Source organism: Thermoascus crustaceus, assembly GCF_041956765.1.
Source record: "Thermoascus crustaceus strain CBS 181.67 unplaced genomic scaffold VTN00scaffold_2, whole genome shotgun sequence".
Lineage (NCBI taxonomy): Eukaryota > Fungi > Ascomycota > Eurotiomycetes > Eurotiales > Thermoascaceae > Thermoascus > Thermoascus crustaceus.
In genome coordinates, this window is record NW_027192528.1 from 3,188,073 (window position 1) to 3,212,099 (window position 24,027).

At 51.0% G+C, this 24,027-nt stretch overlaps 9 protein-coding genes across 9 annotated transcripts; 3 read left to right on the forward strand and 6 right to left on the reverse strand.

The window, feature by feature from the left end:
- Positions 1–11: 11 nt before the first annotated feature.
- Positions 12–685, reverse strand: VTN00DRAFT_4672 (uncharacterized protein; the record flags this gene model as incomplete). The annotated part of the gene is made up of 2 exons (XM_069431120.1): positions 12–255; positions 321–685. 2 exons carry the CDS (start codon positions 683–685, stop codon positions 12–14), a joined length of 609 nt encoding a protein of 202 aa, XP_069290187.1.
- Positions 686–1,288: 603 nt separating this feature from the next.
- VTN00DRAFT_4673 (uncharacterized protein) lies at positions 1,289–1,780 on the reverse strand (the record flags this gene model as incomplete). The annotated part of the gene is made up of 1 exon (XM_069431121.1): positions 1,289–1,780. One exon carries the CDS (start codon positions 1,778–1,780, stop codon positions 1,289–1,291), a length of 492 nt encoding a protein of 163 aa, XP_069290188.1.
- Positions 1,781–3,822: 2,042 nt separating this feature from the next.
- Positions 3,823–5,878, reverse strand: VTN00DRAFT_4674 (uncharacterized protein; the record flags this gene model as incomplete). The annotated part of the gene is made up of 2 exons (XM_069431122.1): positions 3,823–5,165; positions 5,233–5,878. 2 exons carry the CDS (start codon positions 5,876–5,878, stop codon positions 3,823–3,825), a joined length of 1,989 nt encoding a protein of 662 aa, XP_069290189.1.
- A 3,344-nt stretch (positions 5,879–9,222) lies between these two features.
- Positions 9,223–10,415, forward strand: VTN00DRAFT_4675 (60S ribosomal protein eL30; the record flags this gene model as incomplete). The annotated part of the gene is made up of 5 exons (XM_069431123.1): positions 9,223–9,258; positions 9,338–9,377; positions 9,492–9,606; positions 10,068–10,107; positions 10,320–10,415. The coding sequence occupies 5 exons, from the start codon at positions 9,223–9,225 to the stop codon at positions 10,413–10,415; spliced, it is 327 nt and encodes a 108-aa protein (XP_069290190.1).
- A 692-nt stretch (positions 10,416–11,107) lies between these two features.
- VTN00DRAFT_4676 (60S ribosomal protein uL16) lies at positions 11,108–12,069 on the forward strand (the record flags this gene model as incomplete). Its single annotated transcript, XM_069431124.1, has 3 exons — positions 11,108–11,152; positions 11,368–11,543; positions 11,610–12,069. The coding sequence occupies 3 exons, from the start codon at positions 11,108–11,110 to the stop codon at positions 12,067–12,069; spliced, it is 681 nt and encodes a 226-aa protein (XP_069290191.1).
- A 1,155-nt stretch (positions 12,070–13,224) lies between these two features.
- On the reverse strand, positions 13,225–15,168 carry VTN00DRAFT_4677 (uncharacterized protein; the record flags this gene model as incomplete). Its single annotated transcript, XM_069431125.1, has 1 exon — positions 13,225–15,168. One exon carries the CDS (start codon positions 15,166–15,168, stop codon positions 13,225–13,227), a length of 1,944 nt encoding a protein of 647 aa, XP_069290192.1.
- Positions 15,169–15,692: 524 nt separating this feature from the next.
- On the forward strand, positions 15,693–16,428 carry VTN00DRAFT_4678 (uncharacterized protein; the record flags this gene model as incomplete). Its single annotated transcript, XM_069431126.1, has 4 exons — positions 15,693–15,807; positions 16,059–16,201; positions 16,259–16,352; positions 16,403–16,428. 4 exons carry the CDS (start codon positions 15,693–15,695, stop codon positions 16,426–16,428), a joined length of 378 nt encoding a protein of 125 aa, XP_069290193.1.
- Positions 16,429–18,518: 2,090 nt separating this feature from the next.
- On the reverse strand, positions 18,519–21,129 carry VTN00DRAFT_4679 (uncharacterized protein; the record flags this gene model as incomplete). The annotated part of the gene is made up of 2 exons (XM_069431127.1): positions 18,519–18,869; positions 18,949–21,129. 2 exons carry the CDS (start codon positions 21,127–21,129, stop codon positions 18,519–18,521), a joined length of 2,532 nt encoding a protein of 843 aa, XP_069290194.1.
- A 999-nt stretch (positions 21,130–22,128) lies between these two features.
- On the reverse strand, positions 22,129–23,828 carry VTN00DRAFT_4680 (uncharacterized protein; the record flags this gene model as incomplete). The annotated part of the gene is made up of 2 exons (XM_069431129.1): positions 22,129–23,397; positions 23,448–23,828. The coding sequence occupies 2 exons, from the start codon at positions 23,826–23,828 to the stop codon at positions 22,129–22,131; spliced, it is 1,650 nt and encodes a 549-aa protein (XP_069290195.1).
- Positions 23,829–24,027: the final 199 nt, after the last annotated feature.

Here is a 24,027-nt window from a genome sequence, read left to right on the forward strand (position 1 = left end):
CTGCCCATTCTCTACAGCCCTTGTCGGAGACCCTCCGCCAGCCTTCTCTTTCCAAACTCCCAGGCATTGAGCAGACCCTGCTCGGACAAATCGATGCTCTTCATATTCGGCACGTCGTGCGGCGGCGCACGGCTGACACGGGAGGCGATAAGGACAGGGTCAGTCTCGAGAACGATACCGTCGTCGACGATCTCGTCGACAGCCAGGGCGACAAGGTCGTAGTTCTCGACAATAGTGCGCTTGTCGGTCGCGCCCCTGTAAAGTAGATGCTATCAGCACATGACATCCACAACGCCAATTGACGACAAGGAATAGCTCACTTGAACAAAATACCCAACGCATCCCTCAGCGACAACACAACGTTGTACAGCAGGACCTCGTTCTCCTCAGCGCTCCCGACAACATAGAGCATAACATCGCTCTCGACCTTGAACACGACAACCCGGTTGTCGTACAGAATGACATCGCTCGTCTGCTTCAGGGTCTTCTCGAGCAGGCCCTTCTCAAACGCCTTCTGCTCCTTCACGGTCGGGTAGGGGTTCGCGCCGGGGTAGTCGGTCGAGTTGGCAGGGACGCCGGCCGGGGGGTGCGGCGGAGAGTAGTACTTGGCGAAGATGCGCGAGGAGTCGTCGGTCGACATGATGAGGACCGCGTTGACGGAGAAGAGGGAGATTGGGCCGGGCATGGTGGGCAGATTGTTCTAGTAAATTTTTTTTTGGAGCCCGGAGAGAGGGTTGTTGAGGGCGCGATGGCTGTTGGCTGTTCTTCGAACTTGACACCTGATATGGACTTGAGTTCCAATGGGCTTAGCTGTCCGCAGTTCCAGACCTCGCTACAACGTTGTTCCGGACCGCTCCTGAGCCAAGTATATCCACCCCCTGGCACCGTAGGTACATCCATCTTCTCTTGAGGCTAAATGCTTACTCTATATTATGTTTTATTTAGTCTTCGTTGCTATTTTCTTTATCCTTACCGTTTGCTTTTGCATGAAATTGTCTTGAGAACTTTCTTTCGAGCGCCATGCAAGGAAGATATATAAATGAGCTAACTAGCAGTACCTCTGACAACCTCCATTTTATTCTCCAGAGCAATATCAACCCATCAGGGGAATGTAAAAGCCCAAATAGAGATATTCCTGCATTTAACTCATTTAACCTTATCTCTCTCCATATCCTGGATGAAATAGTACATAAATCTGAAAGACATTCAGAAAGCAAAACAAGATGAAATCAAATTTAATCTACTTGAGTAGCTAACCCGAAATCTATTCACACCATCTATCTCCCATCTATCTCCTTCCCAAAACCCGGTTCAAACAAGCCTCACAAGCCCTAGACGCCTCCAAGATAGCTCCCCAAACCGCCTTGGCCGCCTCACCCCTCTCTCCTCCATCATTCACGTTCAAGTCAAAACCAGCAGCAGTCCGCCTTCGGTCAGGATGCCACATTCTCTTTTCCAGTCTCAGCTGTGCATTCAGTGCCTCTAGGTTCTGTATCAGCTCCTCATCAGCGATGCTCCTCGTCCCGTCGAGTTGAAATCTGTTGATTATGATGTGAAAATCGGTTCCGGTTCGATCGTCGTAGTGTGGAGCCAGGCCAAAAGCGCAGTCGAAGAAGCAGAACACGTTCCATTTCTGGAGTTGGAAAGGGTCCTCTGCAATTTCTGGTGGAAGAACTATAGTACTATGGTCCTCGTTGGAGTATAAGTCTCTGTGGCCGCTGTTTTGACGCATAGTAGTACTCCTGTACAAAGATGGTGTAGTGCGTGATAGGCTGGACATCTGGAGATCTGGAGTCGGCCAGGGGATGGCTTTGTCGGTAGCATTAGCAGCAACTGAGCTCGGGCTATCGTCAATAAACCGGGAATCACCACGGGAACCTAAAATGGCAATCCACGCTGCGCTTCCTGAATCGTCAGTCTCTCTCTATCCTGCTCCCAGACGTATCCCCTATCTTCAACTGGACCATGGCCGGCTTGGTAGGGAGCCGTGTTTATAGTATCGTTCCAGGATGACCATCCCTCTCTCGTACCCTGCCTTGATCTTCCTATTCGATTATAAGAGGCCCTAAAGTCCCTGTCCAGTTGTTGTAAGAACCGTCTTTCATAACCGAGAATGGTCCTCTCGCCCCTTAGCGCTTGTAGGCCAGCTCTCAGATCAGTCATGTTTGCTGTGAATGGACTCCAGTCGTTACTTTGCTCTGCATGAATGATTTCTTCTTCATCGTACGGTGAGGCCTCCAGAGATGTAGTCCGCCCTGCGGACCGATAGCAGGGCTCGCATTGAGGCACTGATATGGGAAATGGGGCAGCTCTCGGCCGTGGAGCCCTATCTGAACCAGCTTCCTCAGAAGAAGCGGGCACTACATACTCATCAAAAGTTGCATGATCGACAGCTTGTGTAGCAGGCGTAGTGGAAAGTCTATTTCCCATATGCTCATGCCAATCGACATACTCAAGTCCATTTAGAACCAGAAACCTGTCAGCAATATACACACAGGGATAGGGTATCTGTATGACAGCCCATATGCCGTCGTTTCCATGGACTCTCCGGGTCTGTTGTCAAGGTTCCGATATAGCCCAGATGAATTGAGAGAGCCCCACAGACCTGCTGTATCGATCGCGTACGGCACGAAGCTGATGTCGTCAAAATGCAACCCTTGGGACATGCGAACCTGATTTCGATCCCGGTTCATTCCCATCCTGCACCTTCGAGTCTTAGGCTGATTCAAGCAGTTCCCGCACGGAGGTGCATGCCATCTCGACCACAAATGTGGATATGATTCCTGTTGCTCAGAAACATCCACTTGTCCTCTGTCTCCAAAGATGGATGTATAGTCCAATGGAACTTCATAGTAAGCAGGACGCGAGAAGGTTCCATACCAGTCAAGATCGCCATCTTGACTGTGGGAACAGCCATAACCTTCTCCCACGAAGCAATCGTAATGGACGCTGGACATGGTGGATTGTCAACGGCGCAGGCAATCAGGAGCAGTGGATAGTGTTATGGCTTTCCCAATGAAAGATCCAAATAGTAAAGACTTAAGGTTTCGATTTATAGCGATCAATGATGGATCTAGGGCATAACTTTTTTTCTTTTTTAAATCAGGTGTCACTAGATGGAAGTAAGAAAACTAGAAGGAAATGGCTGGACAAAGCGATCTCATTGTTTGGTATGCTTACGCTCATACATTGGTGGAAACGCCTTCGCTCCTTACATCAAGATATGTCTGACTTGGAAGATATACTAGTCCTGGACGGTCACGAAGAAAGGGTATGAGTGCTCTTCTGACTTCTGGCAATAGAAAAGGACATTCAAATGAGTGTAAGGTATATCTAAACACAGGAGATTTCATCAAGAAAATACTTCAGATATCGGATATATGCCTGATTGCGTTGCAGAACGTCTGAAACATCAGTGGCAGCCCAATGCTACCAGGGCGGAGCTGACAGAAGGTCAACAGCTGATTAAAAGGAATAATTGGCAGGAGAAGGTAGGGGAAATCAAGACGCGGCAACGTACAGGACTCCGGCAACGCTGGTTGCCGCACAGATCTTGTTCGTTTGTGCCGGTTACCTGCAGCAGCAGACACAACTATGCGAAAAAAAAACACCAGTAATCATACATAACAGGTGCAAATATAATCAAAATTGGGTATTCAGCGCAGAGGTTAGAAGAAACACAACTTCCGTCTCCAAAACGCCTTATACGGTTCGGGCAGTGACATGGGGATAGCGTCTTATGAAACAACCAGGAGCATCAAACATCTAGGTAAACTCATCGCGACATTGCAAGAAATCGAGGGTCCCTCAAAGATATTCCAATCAGGTCTTTGTGGCATCCTCTTGGTTGGAACGGTTGAACCAGGAGATCCAGCTTCCTCGGTTTGCCTTCTTCTTTGCTGCTTCCTCCTCAGCCTTTTCAGCTTCATTCTCCTGAACTAATCGTAGAGGGCGGAGCTTGTTTTGAGCCATGACGGCTCCAGGGTAGTTTGTCATTCCCGAGCTGGAGCGTCCTGGACTGGAAGTCGCTTCAGTAGAGCCAGAATCATTGTTCGGGTCACTCGCGACACTATCAGACCCGCTGAGTCTGTTGCGCTCCCGCTGGCTGGACAGTGATGAAGCACGCCCGCCAGTGCTGGCACTGGAAATCGCCGCGGAAAAGAGTCCGCTTTGGCGAGAGCCAGGTCCCATCGTTGGGCTGATGCCTGGACTCATAGGACCACCGGAAGTGCTGCGACCCAGAGGTCCGCGATACATCTGACCGACGACCGCAGCCGCAGTTCCATTAGCCTGGTCAGATCTAGTCCTGCGGTGCGCAGCTCGCAGGGACTGCGAACGAGCCAGAGGGATACTGGGAGCAGTCTCAGGGTTCTCATGAGGCGTAGGACCAATAGGTTGTGGTGGCGCGTAGCTGCTGGGACGTGATCTATGCCTCGGCCGGTTGTTGTCGTCGTTGGTGGTGGTGGTGGTAGTGTTATTTTGTCCTCCGACAACGGTCTTAGCCCTCTGCAGAAATGTCCCTGATTGCTGGTCTTTCTGGGAAGGCGTAGGTGGAAGTTCTTTGTCAGTATTAGTTGCAGACCGTGGCTTGTTTAGAGGAGGGTCATTTTCGTTCTTGTCCAGAATAGTCTCAAAGCCTTCATGCTGCAAAAGGCGACCGATGATCCTCTCAATATAGAGGGTCAGTGCCTTGTTTTGGTCTTTGAGGGCCTTGATCTCTGCCTCCAGCTTCCTGGTGTTTTCGGCCACTCCTCCTTCTGCAACTGACTCGAGCTCATCCGCAAGTGACCCGAGATTATCAGAAGTTTCCTTGGTGGTCGGGGACGCGGACGTCTCGTGCATGAAGTCACTCTTGCCAAAGTCACCGTTCAAAGTCTTCTCGCTCAGAAGTAGCTGGTAGCTTTCGTTGTCTTCCATCAAGCGCGCGTTCGCCATCCGTGCCTCGAGGAGCTCTTTTTCCAGTTCTCGCTGACGACCGCCACCCATGTTCTCCATTTCCACCAGTTTGATCTGTGACTCAGCCAATTCAAGTCGCAGGGATTCGATCAGTTTGTCCTTCTGTAGGAGCAGCTTCGAGTTGTTACGGGATGGGCTACGTTCAAGCTGAGAAGAAGGAGCGAACTGCCCGTTCTCGGCATCTCCAGAGGATCGATTGCGAAAGCTTGCTAAACAGAAAACGAGCGTTAGCTATGTGTAAGCATGGACAATGTGGTTTTCCACCATCAATCTTACAAGATCGTTGCGGATTCTTCTCGTTATCTGCATTCATGCGCATGTCCTTCTGGGCAAGAGACTCCTTCAGGCGCTGGATGGTCGCCTGCAGCTCTTCCTCCCGACTGGCTTGCTGCTCCTTATCCTTAAGCATGGCATTCAGCTCTAGCTCATGGGCTTGCTCGAGATCACGGATCTGTCGCGCATGCTCCCGTATTTCGCTGTTGAGGGCCTCGATCTTGCTGTCCTTTTCATGGGCCTGGTCCTCCAACTTTGCCTGCTCGCTGATCGCTTCATCCAGACGCATCTGCAGAACGTCTAGCTGTTTCTGATATTGTTCCGAGGCCGACTCTGCCTTCTGGAGCTGTTCCTTCAGCTCTTCTATAAGCGCCGCGTTCTGCGCCTTTGCCTCCTCTTCGGATGGGTCATTGGTGACCCTCGGTACGCTGGACATACTGAGATGCGACCGACCTGGTTTCCTAGCAGCCGCACGAGCAGACATTGGCGAGTTCCTACCGGAGGGGGTCCGACTCAGGCCGTTAGTGGTGGACGTGCTGGGGGTCTTGGAGGCTCCCCGCGGCGATGCACCATTCGGTGAATTGTTCTCAGACATTGACGACCGGTTGGAGTGGGTTGGCGTGCCCGGTTTCCTAGGCGTCGAAGACATAATGCAGCAGACAGTACACGGACAGTCTCTGCCCCGCTGGATCTGTGAGGCGAGTCAAGGTGGGAGGATACGGTAAGAGACGAGACGTAGGGCTCCGTTTTGCGACCCGGCAACCGGTAAGTAATGGAGAACTTAAGGGGTAGAAACGAGCATCCGACCACCGGTCGTGTGCGGTAGACAGTGACTTGACAAATTCTCGAAGAGATACGAAATTACTCGATGCAAGAAGGTAGAAAAACAGATATGAACGGGAGAGAGCATCTGGGGAAGAGTGAAGAGAGGCAGGGGGGAATCGGTCATGACCCTCGGGGAAGTTGAGGTGGCCGCAACAAAGTTGCGGATCTCCCATGAGACACGCACGGGCGCTGGACCGTTCCGTTGTCGCGCGCAGCCCGACTCGAGGATGCTTAAAGGGACACTAACTAAATTCAGATCTCAACGTCACAAGCTACTCGTTCCCATGCGAACAATAATGCATGCCAATGATGCGAGTCCACATTGTCGGGCTGGAAAGATAACGGTCCAGCCATTGTGTTCGAGCCTGACGGTCACGCTGTACCCCTCACTGCGACAAGCTCGAACCTTCGATCATCCGCTCCCGATCTTCGGGCTTCCCAAGGCGCCTATATTCCTCCTCCGCCCTGACCTCCAATGACAAGTTGGAGTCCTCATGGATCCAGTCAGATCACCGCCTCCTTCCACGGAAGTAGCGCCACCCTAACGTGTTACGTGAGCAATGCGGCAGTGCACCGGAGGATGTGAGCAGAAGGGAACACATTGTGCAGGGCATTATGTAGGAGACAAAAGAGGTCCGCAGCGGGGCTGGAATTCCAAGATTATCCCTGATTATGCTGATGGACCGTACACTTTACGCCTTCATTATTCCAACGATCCCGATCCTCGGAAGGATGTACCTGTATGCTGGTGTTGATCTTATCAGTCCATAGGACAGTAGATTCCACGCAGCTAAAATCACAGAACAGTCATCATGTCAGGTCAGCTTGCCTTGCAAATAGTAGCCTAATGGTTTAAAGTGTCCTGATCTGCACTCCGTGCAATATAATATGTCTCAGATTTGTTCAAAAGTGTCGGACACTCCTGTATGCCGGGGCCAGATATTTACCAAATGCTGAATACTACCTCTAGCAATAGGATACTCCCAACGTCATAATCAGCTAGTCCGTGACCATGTAGAGTAGCGTGCAAAAGGAAATGCATTTGAAAGGGCTTAAATACTATGACTGAAAGTGAACTGAGTACACTGAGAATCCTGTCTTTGAGCTCCCCAACGCCCTGCTGTTATATTTGGCAAGAAGATTGATGGGGTCAGGGTTAAGATGTTTCTCTCTTATGTCGAAACGAAGCGCCATATTGGCAATCCTCTTGAGCTTTCTCCATGTCTGTGTGACAAGATCCATGTCTGTAGAATTCTAGAACGGGTGCTCTAACGAATCAAAAGTTAATAGTAATGAAAGGACAGGGAGGGTCCCAGTAGCACCATATTGGAAACGAAGCGAAGACTATCCTTAGCAGATAAACATCCAAACTTGATAAAGTAAATCTAAAAGTTAAGAGTCAGACAAGCAGACAGCGAAACCGCCGGGGGAGCACCGTGTGAAGTAGTCTGGTAATCGTCAAAGGGGCTGCCCCACGCTGCTATCGTCCATTGGCTCACTGCCCTTCCGACACGGGCCCGATCGCCCACCGGCCTGGGGCAGCGGTGCCACTGCTTTCTCCGTCTAATATCTTGAATGCAACTAACTTCATGAGTGTGTCTACCTCGGTGCGTTCACGGTTTTAGGCAACAGATATCTAGTTCGCCTGACTCTCCTGCTCCAAGTTCTGCTTCCACTAGTCTTCTTGCAGGCCTTCCGGAGGAAACACCCCACTGTCACTTCCTCAATGTCCATGACGTTGAAGAGAAAGCAAGAGTTCAGCAGACCCTTGTTAACGAAGGGACTGGGAGTCAATATCTAATCTTTTCAGACGTGCCCCTACAGCAACTCGAGAAAATCGTGGCAGATGAAACTTCTTCAATATCCAAACTGTCTCGGATCTCCTATGATAAAAAGACAAACGCCCTTGTTCTAAAGCTCGTTATCATTTCTACCGCATCAGGAAGCGATAATATCCTTTGAATATTTCTTCTTGGACCAAATTACTCGGTTTGGATTATGGGATGATTTGGCGCGAGCTGGGTCTACAACTTTTCCTCGTGGTGATATTGGTACTGTGATTAAAGAGGCTGATCGATCTTGGTTACCAAGCAGCCAACCTGACCGAAACTGGTCGTCCGTTGTGCTGCAGGCCGGCTTTACAGATTCTCACGGAAGACTGGAAGTAGATGCAAGGCACTGGCTCGAGAACTCAGACTCACAGATTAAGGTAGTAGTCACTGTTACAATTCACAGATCGCAGCCTTGTATCGTGGTCGAAAAATGGGAGAGAGTAAACGAAGAAGCTCATCCGGACACTGAAGCAGCCCCTTCTAATAATGGGCTTGCACGCAAACCGAAGAAGTTGCTATGTCACGACTTCCAGACAACACAATTGCAGTCAATCGGAGCCTGACGATCCGTTTCGAAAAGATCTTCCTACGTCCTCGAAATCCCGCGAATCCTCTCGAACAAGATATTACTCCCAGTCAGCAAAATCTTCAAACCCTTGCCCAGGTGATTTGGCATGTCCAGGGTCTATGATGACTCCTAACCTAGGTAAATACCTGAAGTATTTAGTACGGATACCAGGTTCACTTGGCCCATTTGGTCTTGACTGATCTACTCTACAGAAAATCTACAGCTCTGTCTTTCGAGGATGAAAGGAGAATGGCTGTTTTCAGTAGTTTACTTGCCGTTTTATATTTAACGAGTTATGTATTAGACTAGACCTGCTGATAACATGGATCTGAACTGGATCTCCTTACAGAAAAACCGCAACACTTGCGCTCAACGCATATGCTGTGCATGCCTGACATAACACCTAGATAGCATGCCAGTGATAAATTCCCTTAAGGGGCTCCCAGATATGCGCCGCATAGAGAGTTGATCCCCTTTCCCGGGCACCTTGCTCTTTCGAAGGCAGGTATCTAAGGAGGCTGTATTGCGTAACGTAAGTTACAGTCGGTTGCTTTAACCGGAACGGATAAATAACCCACCCGAACCCTCACCGCTCGCCAAGCCCACACAGGCACGGGACCTGTTCGAAAATACCCCAAAAGTTCGAGCGTCCTGAAAAGGTTCAACCTCAATCTCACTCCCATACAACCAACATCCACCTCTCCGGCCGGAGCGCACCCTTCAGTTCAATTTCACGGAAGTCCGTCAGGAAGATCTTCCAGCGTAACGATGGCCCCCAAGAAGACCAAGAAGTCCAGCGACAACGTAAATCCCTCCCCTCTTTTTCTCTTCAAAAGAAGAGAAATCTCGCGATCTGAAGAGCATCTAGCTAACCTTTACATAGATCAACTCCAGGCTTGCCCTGGTTATGAAGAGTGGCAAGGGTATGTCTATCTTCTATACTCTTGTCGATATTCCAGCATTCAAAAACCGTCGGGGATTCTTCGTCTTCGAAGAAGCTCGCCCGCGATGAATTGTCAGTCGCTGACCATAAACAGTCACTCTGGGGTACAAGTCGACCATCAAGTGCCTGCGCTCCGGCAAGGCCAAGCTGGTTATCATTGCCGCCAACGCTCCTCCTCTCCGTAAGAGTGAGCTCGAGTACTACGCTATGTAAGTCTGACTTTCTTCAGTGGATTAGATACCGCGGTAGGGTTTCTGCGTGCTCTCTCACTGAGAGAGGTCGTGTTTTGACGGTCCCTCCAACTTCGTTGCCTGTGTTCTCGCATGAGTAGCCTTGATAGGCTTGCGATCTGGACCTCATCGGTCACACGCGACCCATACCGCTCATCACTGCTCTCGTATCGTGGAGGTACGGACGACAGTTGTACGCTTCGTCCATGCCGTTCCCAAGCGTCTCTAGTGGTGGTATGTGTCTGGTGATGGTCGTCCTAGATCATAGGCCTATCAAGGTCCATCAAGAAACAGCTGGCATGCGTCAATTGAAGGGCAGCGTCGAATAAACACCCCGTCAGTGGGAGCGTACCCGTAAACCTTCCGCGGATCAACCACACTACCCTCACAAGATCCAGAGACATGCAAAGAAAAAGATAAACTAACATGTTTAAAAACAGGCTTTCTAAGACTAGCGTCCACCACTTCAGCGGCAACAACGTAAGTCCCCATTTCCATTTGATAAATCGTTGAACTGCATCCCTGCTTTCTTCGATTCTATTTCGATCTCCGGCCCCGATGGCCCGACCCAGCCTAGCTATGCTAGGCTGCCAGTCGTGGCCGTTGGGCGCCCGCCCTGCGAAGAAGCCGGAATGATGGCTTTGGAGGGTAACAACGTGATGGCTGACTTGTTCTTGTAAAAATCGATACAGATTGAGCTCGGCACCGCTTGCGGTAAGCTCTTCCGCTGCTCCACCATGGCCATCCTGGACGCCGGTGACTCGGACATCCTGGCCGGCTCCCAGTAGGCGTAATGGATCATGAAGTCAATCGCTGTGCCGGTTGGGTTTCATGCCAATGATGAAGCAAGAAAAGACAACAAAAAGGCGCATGTCATGTTAGATAACGGAATCAAAAAAGAATTACGCCTATGGAACTGGTACTTTTCGACGAATTACTTTTCCTACTAAGCTTCTTTCCTACAGTATGGATGTACTCTTGCATGTACGTACGCTACATACTCAAGACAAGATGAAAGAAAGCAACTTCTGTAGGAATTTTCAGAAAAAGAATTGTAGTCAAGCCAACTACCTATCTACATATAACTCACCTTGAAGTCATCCTTCTTCCTGATTAATAAAACCCCCATCTTCGCTGACAAACCCGTTATCCACGGCCCAGACAATCCCAACCTATCAGACGGGAAATCGGTCTGCTCCGCTCCGAGTCCGAATCCGATAATGGAACCAGGTTAGCCTACGTAAATCAACTTAGGGCTTAGGGCTTCGCCACCGCGCGAAAGCACAAGCACGGCTCTGCACGCTCGTTAGCGGCAATTTGCTTGGAAATCACCGACGCAGGTGGAACTTTCAGCCCCGACCGTCCCTCTCTCTCTCCCTTCCCCTTCTCTTTTCTCTTCCCTTTCCCGACAACCACCCAACCTTCATCGACAACCCACACCTTTTTTGCAGGAAAGTTATACACATTTCCAGCAGTCAAGATGGCTCGTCGTCCCGCGAGATGCTACCGCTACTGCAAGAACAAGGTGCGTTTGGACTTTGTGATTTCCTCTTGGGTTTCGATATAATTTCGCTTGCGTTTTCGGGGTTTTTGTGGGGGAAGGGTCTGCGCGGCGCGTATTGAACGCCAGACACAGAACATCAGGGTCTCAAAGATGAAGAGGATCGTTTTCGGTGGATTATGCGATGGTGAACAGAGCAAGGGTATAGACAAATGCTGACTTGATGCGTGTGAATACAGCCCTACCCCAAGTCCCGGTTCAACCGTGGTGTCCCGGACCCTAAGATCCGTATCTACGACCTGGGACGTAAGAAGGCCAACGTCGATGAGTTCCCTCTGTGCGTGCACATGGTCTCCAACGAGTACGAGCAGCTGTCCTCCGAGGCTCTCGAAGCTGCCCGTATCTGTGCCAACAAGTACGATCCCGAACCCCAACCACCACGCACATCTCTCCAACATCTTACTAATACGACGAATAATAGGTACCTCGTCAAGATGGCCGGTAAGGAAGGCTTCCACCTCCGTGTCCGCGCCCACCCCTTCCACGTCGTCCGTATCAACAAGATGTTGTCGTGCGCCGGAGCCGATCGTCTCCAGACCGGTATGCGTGGTGCCTTCGGTAAGCCCAACGGCAGTGTCGCCCGTGTGAACATCGGCCAGATCCTGCTGTCCGTCCGCACCCGTGACGCCAACCGCGCCCACGCCGTCGAGGCCCTGCGCCGCTCCATGTACAAGTTCCCCGGTCGCCAAAAGATCATCGTCTCCAAGAACTGGGGCTTCACCCCTCTCCGCCGCGAGGAGTACGTCAAGCTCCGCCAGGAGGGCCGCGTCAAGATCGACGGTGCCTACGTCCAGTTCCACCGCCACCACGGCCGCATCGAGGAGAACATGCGCCGCTTCCCTGAGGCCTACGAGAACGTCGAGCAGGCTGCTGAGGCTTAAATGTGAGATGGTTTTTCGTGTCGTGTGGTAGTGGGCGTTTGTCTTTTTGTCCTGAACAAACAAAAAATTGATAAATTCATACCTGTTTGCACCGGTTTGATGTCTTTGTAGTCCACGGCGGACTTGTCATGGTTTCCCCCCTGGCTTTTTATCCCCATCTGGCAGTTGATCGATGGTGGTAGATCGTCTCCCAAGAGAGGATAAAGAACAATGGCTATGAGGAATGAATGAATACTAGGAAAGGGATTCCCTTTTCCTTCGTTCCCCATTTCCACAAAGAATATCCAATCAAATAGATATCCAATCCACCCTTCCACAAGAAGCCTCTGTATCTATTTCCCGGGAAAACAACCAGGAAATCCAGCGTCCAACTTCGCCTCCCACATGGCTAGACGTAATCATTATGATGTGAAGCCCATGTAGCTGTCGACACAGTTACTCAGTTTTCCCCTCCTTGCGCAATAACAATATACCAATGTACTTCTATATCCAAGAGCTTGACCATTGATATTCTATACGATATATCCCAATATTAATTAAGAGTCAAGTATAATATAGTAATGTAGTATGATATGGAGAGACACCAATCCCAAGTTGACAGAAACACCAACAGATATATCCTCAACCCCCAAAGGTCGAATTAAACAAAAACAGAAATCTAGCAACGGCCTGCTAGAGAGACATATATCCACCAAACCAAATATCCACAGAGTGAATCAATTTCACGGAGCTGTAGACGCCCTTGGACAATTGAGTAGGGAGAAAAGAGGTGGGACAAAGAGACAGGAGAACGAGGTAAAAAGTGATAGAAACACCGAATATTGATGATAAATGGTAGTCCAACGAGTAGATAAAAACGCCATGTTCGTCATATACCGCCCCTCTAGATTGGTACCTTACGCGGCCAGTCATGGAGAAGAGCACCGCTCATCTTTCCAGACTCTTTTGATGTAATACCAAATCGCCAGCCAAACTCGCAGAATTGACACAAAAGGCCACAGTCATATTATACCAAAACGATGTTGATGCACTCCATGAGCCCGACAGACTTTCCCCAACCGGTCAAGCAATCCTCTTTGAACTCCAGACAACTACCACCAGAGTTGTAGCAAGCAGCAGACTATGTACTCGAGAAGCCGGCAATTGTTTCCCATCTCAAATCTCGCCCCAAGCTCCTACGCCGGCTGCACCTCCAACGGAGACAACGCTTCCGCTTCCGACGCTCCCACCAATATCCCAGTAGTTCCGACTCGAACCACTGCCGATACCGGCAAGCGTCTTTTTGCTAGAGACCTTGGTACTCTGGCTGGCACAGCTCGAGCTTTTGCGACGCAAGCGGCGGGAGAAGAGTGGTGATGATGGGCCGGTAGGACCAGTGTGAACGCTCTGTGGATGGAGATGCAACTGGCGCTGGAACTGGGTTTGTGAACGAGCATGCGCACGTGCAACCAGCGGGTGATGCTGACGGATTATGGCAGCCCGTTGAGATGGATCTTGCGGCGTGTGTATGGTAGAATTTGTACGACGGCGTGGTGATGTATTCGTGCTGCTATTTCCGCCTTGCCCAAAGCGGGTACGGAGGTAACGGAAAACCATCATGACGTCCAGCTCACGCTCCCAGTATTCGTGTTCTTGCTGCAGACGGACAGATTCAGACAGCGGCTCCTCTGCGGTGGCATTTTCAGGAGTCATAACAGTTTCCATGGAGTTCCGGTTCGCTGCAGCACTAGGGGAGATGCTTTCCTCTTCAATTCCCCATAAAGCAGCATGTGCATCCGCAGTTGGGTCCTTGAGAGTCGGAGAAAAGCGGGGAGACAGAGTTGAGGAGAGGTTGTTAGTACTGCTGTCAGACGGTGTTGTAGAAGACAGGCGTGACTGTCTCTTTGAAGGCATACGAGGCGTCGAGCGATTGAGGGGAATGCCAGCATATTCATTAGACGCATCTTCGGAGGCCCGAAGGTACGTGCTGAAGGCGCCTGGATGCTCACACAGCTGGTGAACGAGAATATCAAGCTCCCGGGCTATACATTGTAGCAGTTTGCCCTGCCATGAGTCGGCACCATTGGGGTCGGCTTCCACGTCCATCAACATCCGGTCCATATCGAGCGGCGCGTGCCGTTCAGAGTCTGCAGCGGACTTGTCCTCTTGGTGCTTCTGCTCCGAAGATTCCTCTTCCACTGTCGGCAATGACTCCCCGAAGATGACAGAAAGCAACGAGTCATCAATCCCTATCAAGTCTCTGATTACCTTCCTTGTGATACGGCGCCACAAGGGCTCATCTGCATCGGGGGTCTCCTGCTGTGTCGAAGCTGTTTCTGGCGGTGACGTATTACTGTCCATGGCTTCCATCTCCGAGATACCATCCATTGTACCAGCACTGGTACGACGATTATGGGCACTGCTTGTAAGGCTTGCACGGCTGTTTCGTCGTTGTCGTCTAGTTTCTCGTTCGATTTCCATCAATAACGCTCTGCTCTGTTCCATTCTCCACTTCTCGATGCGCTGCCACCTCTCCCTTTCCACGTTCTCATCATCTAGTTCACTCACAGTGTCCAACTGCCTCTGCACGCTGGATTGTCGCCTGGGCCGTATGTCACCTCTAGATCGAGGGTTGTATTGCTCGTACTGCCACAGATAGTCTTGCACCGTTTGACTTGACGCCTGAAATGTTCCCAGTCCATCGTGGGTTGGGAGCAACGCTGGATGGCTCTGGTCCAACCGTCCAGAAGCCGTCCTGAACAGGGTCGGTTCCCGGAACGCGTGCAGTCCGTCATCCAAGCTGTCCAACTCTGTTCCATCATCCCCCAAGTTATCATCATTATCATCTCCCTGATCAATATCAACAGAGGCGGTAGCAGTCTCAAGTGACCCGAAATCGCTCAACCGCGACAGGCCAGCTGTGCGCGGGGTGCGTTCTGTAGAGTCGGTGTGGGTGCGAGCGGTCGAAGGCGGCTGCGACGGGGAGAACAGGACCCATTCTGTCGATTCCTCATCCTGCTGCTGCGATTGTGGAATCGGAATCTCAAGTGCAGGCGGTTGTAATGACGTAGAATATGATGCCTGGCGGCGAGGAGCCTGAGTTGGCACGCGGAACGCCATGGTTGTGAGGTTGAACGGTGAGAGATAAGATCAAGGGAATCAGATGCCAAGTCCCTAGCTGCGGACGGTAACGGGGACAGGTTCTGGTGAGGAGCAAAGGGTTCAGAAAAGAAAGTAAGGGGAATAAAGAGCTGACAAAAGCGCAAAGGGCCGTGGACGACGCGGGCACGACCCCTTGGCTTGGTTGGGCGACAAACTGATGGGGATGATGCGGAGCACAGGGCGCGGGCGGATGACGGAGGACCGATATGATAAGGACGGGGGCGGAGGTGTATGCACGTCGCGAGGCAACTGATGTACTAGCAATCAGCGATCGCGTCAACGGCCAGCACTGTTCATTTCCACAGTTTCTGCTCTCTCGAGGTGATCTGGAGGGATCGACGACAAAGGGAAATCATAGGACTATTTGACCAGCTGGCAGACCGCTCGGGATCGAGTGACAAAGACTCGCAGCACAGGGCGGAGCAACCGGGCGATGATAGTGCAAATCGGGAGACACCGGTCCCAACAGAGTCGCTGTCGGGATGGTCGATCTGAAGCTAGAGCGACTAGAGAATGTCGCCGTGTGCGCGAAGCCTGACGCGACTGCTGGCGGTGCAGCTGGAAGAAGCAACGATGAGGCTGACGAGATATTATCGGGTGAGAGACGCGGGGCTGTCCCTCCTTTGTACCCAGCAGATCACGCGAATCGGGCACGGGACGGCTGGGAGGAGTCGTTCTGGACGCGCCGTTGCTGTCGATCCGCTTCTCCCAAAGATGAACAGCGAGATCTATTATGTTAGGTAGGTATAAGAATAATACAGAGTGGTGATGCGGTTAAGGGTCTACCAGGAGAGAGAAATCAGGATACGGGATGACTAAATGCTGATGTATAACTATAACGATGCCAGGGAGCGATGTTCTATGTTCAGCATCAGACGGTCGAGGGAAGCGAGGCGGCGCGACTGATTGGGGGCAGGTACAGCCAAGTGCGCTGCTGCAGAGGAAGGAGCAAGCCACCTGTGCGGTGATCACGCCTGCTGCCTCAGCTTATGTAGGGTTCCTTTGTTGCTTTGTGATGTATACCCTACGCTTTCTTTGTCCTCTCCAGGTGTCTCCCTTTTGGGGCGGACACGACGCAGACCATCCGGCACCCTTGCAGCGTGCAGCCCATGTGGCCACCTACCGCTTGTACTACTTCCAAGGTTTGCTACACTTTCAGCTTCTAACTCAGGCTAAAGCGCTGGTGCCGCAGTGTTCCATTTCCGGTGGCGGATGTAGACATCTGCTTTTTCCACTAGGGGCAGCGGTGCTCTGATTCCGATATCGGTTGCCTTTCGAATGATATGGCCTCTAGTACATGCAACTACACGCTGTCAAAGCTGGGTATTAGAGGGCGGAGGATGTGCAGACGATCAGATACATCAAACTTTTGATTATCAAGGTCATGTCGTCACGACAGGGCAGCGGAAGAAGGCTCCCAGGACGTCGGGTCTAGAACCTTGACAGACAACTTTCCGGTGGGATACACCCAGAGGTATGCAATACTATTGCCCAGAACTACCGTGTCGATAGGCTTTTTTGTACGGTGGCTTTGTACTCCGCGAGCCGACACATCTATGATTTCAGTGGTGCGCAATGGGGCGGACGTTCAGTCCGTACGCAATATACATGCAGCGTATAGAGAACTGGAGATACTACAGCGACAGTAAAGCACAGATACTGATCAGAGAATAGACGTGGTCGCAGTGCTGTACGTCTCTCGTTCTGGTTGTCACCAAAACCCGGGGTCGATGATGTCAAAAGCGGCGGGGCTTGCGGGAGAGGATTGAGGTCACGTGTGTCATTCTGTGGACATTGAAAAGAGGTAAATCGGATCTGCAAGTTGCATTCTGTCCCGATTTGATCTATCGACTAGATACAGAATACTCCTCACTCATTGTAACGAACTTGAGGGGTTCGGGTAGACAACCAGGAGGGGCAGCGAGTACCAGTACTCCGCGTCCACGTCGAAGACACGGCGACAGGTGGAGATCCCGACGGATCGGATACGTGAAGCTCGTCCCGGTTTCATCGGTCTCCCGCTATACCCGAAGCGTCACTGACGCGCTGCTCCCGCGCCAGAGTCCAGGCGAGTCAACGCTTGGCAGCCAAGTCTATCAGTACTGCTGCAACTCTCGATACAGTACCGTAACGCCTTCTCCAATATCATAGTACCTTATGTCTATCCACCGTCAATAATCGAAAATTGACACACATTTCGGACTATTTTCGGGTGGATCGGAGGCGAGTTTGACGGCGATTCCTAGGATGCGTGGAAAATCACCTAATCCCGTCGTATCCCGATGTTCTGGAATCCGATCCGCGCTCTAACCAGCTTGGCGTTCTTCTTCTATACGGAAATCGCATAGTCCAGTCCAAAGATCACGACCGGATCTGTTGCAAGGAACGGACAGGCCACGGTGGCGCTTAAGTTTTCCGCCGACTCGCCTTCGAGAATTTTTTCTAGCGCCCCTATTTCCTTGCCACTGTCGTACGGAGATCCCCTTTAGGTACGACCTACTAGCCAACACTTAGATCCCATTCCTAGTAAGCGGCATAATATGCAGGCGAGACTGCCACCGGAAGGCTAAGTCCAGCTATGCGATATCGAAGTGCACCCAGGTACTCTGTACAGAGTACTTTGTATGTAAGAAACGAGGTTCACGCCCACCATATGTGCTGAGCTATATGTACATTAGAAAGCCATATGCAGTCAGCATGCAGGTGGCCCGGTTGACCCTGCAGGCACCGCCTGAACAGAAAGGCCAGATTGCGATGAGTAAGGCCAGTGGGAGATAACATATTTCAGCCACATATATTTATGGGGTATAATATGCGCCAAGGTATTGTGCCAGGGTGAGCTCGAATCAAGGCTCGATATCATATTTTAAGGGGTAAGGGTTTCAGCCCTCACGAACCCGGATCTGTTTCACTATAACCAACTCAAACTCCAATTTCTGTTATCAGTCAGCTGAGGGTGGCTTTTCTTACTGAGTTCTTGGACATGGAGTGGTAAGCGCAGAGAAAAACCTGATGGATGATTTTTTTTTGAGTCTATCATTCCGCCAGAGAGAGGAACGATGGCATCTGCACTGGTTTCAGATAAGGATCTCTTGAAATTCTGCGTGTTTCAAGCACTGATATTCAATATAATACAGACACCGAAGAAGGGTGAGGAAACAGATACATCCACAATAGATATGAAGTACGGTATATTATACACACAATCCAGTATGACAATTGATCATATCTATGTAGACATTGAACGTACTGTACAACACAACACAAGCGATACGATAAGACAGACCATCATTAATAGGACAAGACTATTACTGCCTCGCCAAAACCTCCCCCACCCAATCCATCTGCACGGCACTCACCCCCCGCGCGTAGCTGCGCGTCGTGAACACGAACTCATTGTACATGATCGCCTCGACCTTCTTCCCGAACAGCACGCTGGATGGGTGAATCGTGACCGTCTGGTTGCCCACGATGGTGCGGTAGCTGCCGTCGGGGACGAGCCGGGCCGTGTTGGCCGCGAAGCCGGTGAGGAAGGATTTGAGGATGAGGACGGAGGAGGGTTCGCTGGAAGAAGAGTTGGAGTTGGTGGAGTTGGGTTTGTTCGGGTCCGGGAGGAGCTTGGCTTGTCTGCATTGGGTGGTGAGTTGTTTGCGGACGTCCTGTTGTTGGTTGATGTTAGTCTCTTTATGTCCTTTCTTGTCTCTTAGTTGGATGTGGAACTAGGAAAGGGAAGAATACCATTACCGATTGCATCGCCCGATGCGAGACCATGTGTTTCTCAGCCCAGGCCTTCCGGTCCGTATTCTCCGCCGCATAGCCCTGTACGGTCGCCAGCATGGTCAGATGGTCGCCCTCTCTCCTGAACAGGTCCCGTCTGGCCTTCTCGGCTTCCTCCTTCTTCTCCTCCGATGTGGTATTCAGGAAGATGTTCTCCACGCTGAGAGCGGAGATGATATCGATGACATCCGTCAGAACGCTGGGTCCGTATTCGGCAGCGGCCAGGAGCACCCTTCCCAATGGTGCGGTGAGAGGAAGCTTGGCGATCTGCAGTCCGATAGGGCTAATCTTTCCAGTCTCCTCTAATGCCTGGATGTTGAGTAGTTGTAGTAAGGCCTTCTCGAGGGCCTCTCTTGGCGGTCTTGTCAAGAAAGGGAATCCCATTATGTCATCGACACCTCTGGCTTTCATCGTGAGAATAGCTTGGCTCAGATCGCATCTGAGAATCTCTGGCGTATTCGTTTCCTGGAGCTCCAGGTAATCCTTCTCCGTGTAGAGTCTGTAGCATTGTCCTGGTGCCTCTCTTCCAGCTCGACCTTTTCTTTGAATGGCGGCAGACTTCGAGATCGGCTTCACCAGGAGAGAATCTAAACCGAGACGGGTGCGGAATTGCTTCAGTTTGGCTTTACCGCAGTCAACGACATATCGGACACCTGAAACAGTGACGGAAGTTTCGGCGATGTTCGTCGCCAGAACGATCTTTCTTGTGCGTGGCGGAGTCGGCTGGAAGACTCGCTGCTGAGCAGCCTGAGGGAGAGCAGCAAAGAGAGGAAGGACCAGAACCTTCGGCAACGAAGGATCCATGCCGGTAGCATAGTCGTTGACGAGGTGTTCCAAGGCCTCCACCGTTTCCTGTCCCGTGAGAAACACGAGGATATCACCTGGCAGCGGTTCTTTGTAGTGGATCTGGAAGATGACCTTGAGAGCTGCGTCCACGAAGTCATGGACTGGTTGAGGAGAGTATATCGTCTTCACAGGGAACTGGCGACCCTTGACGTGACATATAGAAACCTCTCCTTGTTTCTCAGATGCATTTCCATTGGTAGATGTAGCCTCATTCTTTTCAGAGGTTGAATCTTGCTTCGATGTACCATTCGAACTTGCGGTTGTACCTTCTCGAGCACCGTCTTGGGCTGGATGAAATCCTTCGTTAAAGAATCCAAGCAGACTCTCCATATCTGCCGTCGCACTCATAACAACAACCTTCAGCGGCGCGCCACCTCGACCCTCTCTTTTCCCGCAGACCAGGTTTCTCAGGAAACCTAAAACAAGATCCACATTGACGCCTCTCTCGTGAACTTCATCCACCAGAACAGCACTGTACTTCGTCAACCAAGGATCATGCAACATCTCCTGTAGCAGCATTCCCTCTGTCAAGAACTTGATCCTCGTACTCGGCGACGTAGACGTATCGAAACGGACGGAGTATCCGACTTTACTAGCCGGTGACGACGAGCCCAACGGTGTACCCATCTCATCAGCCACGCGCCTAGCCAGCGAGATAGCAGCCACTCGTCTCGGTTGCGTAATCGCGATGCACCCGCCAACGGCAACATCCTTGCGCTTCCCATCTTCTTGCGTGATCTTGACATTCCTCGGACGACACCAGTCCTCGTTGACCAGGAACTGGGGGATCTGTGTACTCTTTCCGCTACCAGTCTCACCAACGAGCAGCATGACATCGCTCTTCCGAAGGCGCTGACGGATCTCATCCGCGTGTGGAAAGATAGGCAGATTCTTGCGGAGCTGGTAGAGCGCCTTGGCCTTCTCCTTCAGCGAGGGAGTCGAAAAGTTGTTGTTGTGCTTTGTTGCCGGTTTTTGATGATCGTTGTGTTTCTGCTTCTTCTGCTTTTTCGAGCCTTCCGGCGGCGGGACGGCCTTTACGTGTCCATTTTCAGCGCTCCCTTGTTCCGGTGAGGGTGTTTTCTTAGGCTGTTCTCCGCCCTGCACCACCACCCGTTGAGGAGCAGGGGACGCTTCTTCAGGCTCTTCTCTCTTTCTCTTTTTCGATTTCTTCTTAGATGGTTCCTTTTCCGGCACCGATACCGGGGCCTGGGCCTGCTCTTGCTTCTTGGACTCTGCCTTCTTCGCAACGTCGGAGTCGTCCGAGTCGTCGAACTTTGTATGCACTTTCTCTGGCATGTTGATTTTCAAGAAATATGAAAAACTTCTACAGTAAGCGGGAAATAAAAAAAATTAAACAAAAATTCAAATTCTTAGTTGTGGCAGAAAAACATGTTGGGGTATCTGAAGATCTCAAGTCTCGGATCGGAGACAGGAGAGGTTCCCAAAGTTTTGTTGCCCCGAATTTTTTCATCGGGAACGCAGCTTAAGCTTATCGATAAGCCCATCCACGCTTCCCGACCCACCGAACAAGGCGTCCCGCAAGAACGTCTGGACCGTTGAACATTCTACTCCACAGATCTTTGCTGTGCCATTTTTTGGGCTGTTTTAGCTTTCAAGGTTTCCTGCATCTTATAATCTGCTATCGAAAACTCTTGCTTTAAGCTGTATATGGGTAGACACATGGCGCCCTAGAACAAAAAATCGTGCGACGCGATGAGCAAACCTCGATGTTAGTTTTTTAATTTTTCTGCGAAACTTTTTACACTCCAAGGACTACGCTTGTGTTTTCTGGAAAGATATTGGCAATGAGGATTTCTGGAGAACTCAGGGCCCGTGAGTAAGCCGCCTCTGGCTCCCACCGTACCCAGGAGAGATTTTGTTTGCGTGACGACATCCCAGGAAGCGAACGAAGCACATAGGTCGGCTGATGACCAGATCTGAGAAGGGATCTGGTTGATCGTATCTCGTCGCTACAGACGTCTTCGACCGATTTCCAAGACTGGGTGGGAAAATGTTTGGAGTCACTGGCCTTCCCGAGCGTAGCTCGTATGTTTCCAGTGACGAGACATTGTTGAAATAATTTCAAGTCCGTAGAATTTCTCATAGCTGTTATCTATAGGTCTACGGTCTCTATATATCCGGTCTACATGATTAAATAGCGTCTATATGGCATGATATTCTGAAGTTTTTCAAGCACGTGGCTGATCCCAACAGTTATAAGATCCACCCACGGTCGCATTGTAATATATGTACTTACCACGCTTGGCGTCGATGTCAAAGAGAATCAACAATCGGTCAGCAGTCAAAATCCATTCCCCAGCCTCTAACCCGTCTGAAGACGAATGCTCTGTCGTTGCGGAGTCCGAATTCGGCCCAGTCGTCTGTCAGCTTGTTATAACTCCAAAATCCCTTCCAGACGAGCCTCGTGTTCTTGGAGGTGTTTGGAGGGGACTGGTTAGGCCCGGCAGCTCTGGCAGTCGATGAACGGAGAGATAGATGAAGGTGGTATGTGTACTTTGGGTCTACTCCTTCCGTTTCAATGACGAGATCACGGGGGTCAGGGACTGCAGTCGAGTCGGACTTAGGTGCATGTGACGGGGGTGGGGGACCGGGCTTCACATCGTCAGAGGTAGTAGGAACAGGCGTCGGGCGGGTTAGGTGCCAACGTCCACGCAGAGCATGTTTCATAGCTGCCATGGCAGCAGGGGGAACTGGATTGGCGGCGGGAACTGCATCAGAGACTGTGGATCCAGAATCGGATGTTTGGCGCTGATGGTGCTGATGAGAAGGTGCTAATGCCCTTGCTGCTATGAGATTCTCCTTGCTGATATGCGGAACAATTTCGAGAGGTTCCGTAGTGGTGAGCAGGGAGATGACCGTTCCGTCACGGTAGAAACGAAGATATCGGTAGTAAGTCACAATATGAATTGGGGTATTCCACGTGATGCTTTGATACGCAGAAGCAGCACCTGGACGAGTGTAATTGACCGTGCTGATATATATGCCTGTAAATCGAATACGCGGGAATGTCTGAAAGACCTGACTCCAAGTGGGCATTTGCTTGGGAAGCTGAACGGAAACACCGCGAGGGAATGGGGTATAACGGGGCCCAAGTGTGTATATCCTGTTTCCGAGCACATCGCAGGCAAAAGAATAGTGCATGCTTTCGAAACCGAACTCGGGTCCCTGGCATAGCCTCTTCCAAATATGTTGTTCATGGGCGAAATGGTAGGCAAAACGCTTGCACACAAGGGCCATACGTGCGAACGATGCGGGATCCATTAGTGCCACATGTCTCATAATCTCGACAATCACCTCTGAAGGGACATTGGAGATGGGGCATGGCGGTGGCGGGGTGTTCTCGACAAGAGGTTCCGCCTGCGGAATCCTCAAGTTGGCAAAGGACGCGATAAGCTCGGCAGTAGATAAAGGCACACTTTCTTCCTGCGAGTGGTGGGCGGTATTTGGAACCGTAACTGGGGCATTTGAGGGGTTGGGCTGCGTGGGCTTCGATAAGTGGGCAAAGTGCTTCTTCCTATACGTTTGGTCGACGCTGGAGTCTAGCTGCAGAACGATCAGCACAAAACCATTATAGGTGTATTAGCAGATCCTACCCTATATGCCTTTCTGTAATAGTTCAGACTATCTCCCAGACTTCCCTGTGCCTCTTTCTCCACTGCCTTCTCAAAATGTTCCAGCGCCGAAATCGGCTCTCTCTGAGGGGCACGTTGGAACGTGTCGTGGTCCTCAGTGCCAAGACTCAATTGTCCAACTTGCTGCACGATCTCCCCGTAACTGCGATGCCCCGAATCCTCATATTCTTCCTCCTTGCGGGTTGATGCTTCGTGTCGCGTGGGTGGAAACCGAGTGTGACTTGCGGAAGACGATGCGGTAGGATCAGGTCGCGGTTTAGAAGTCGTCGCGGGCCTCGTCCGGCGGAGCACCTCTTCGCGCCACTCGCGTCGGAAGGATTCAAGTTCAGCGTTGTCTTCCATGGCGGAAAATAATGGAACAGTAGCACGGGACTAGAGTAGATAAGACAGGTGTCCAGCGCGTCGGTAGAGAACCACCGGAGCAGCTTATCCGCTAGAATGGAAATGAAAGAAAATGCAGAATAATACTTAATATATTCTCCTGACTAGACCATGCCGGGCAGTTATCTGTATATAGATACAAGACGGAAGGTGTTCAGAT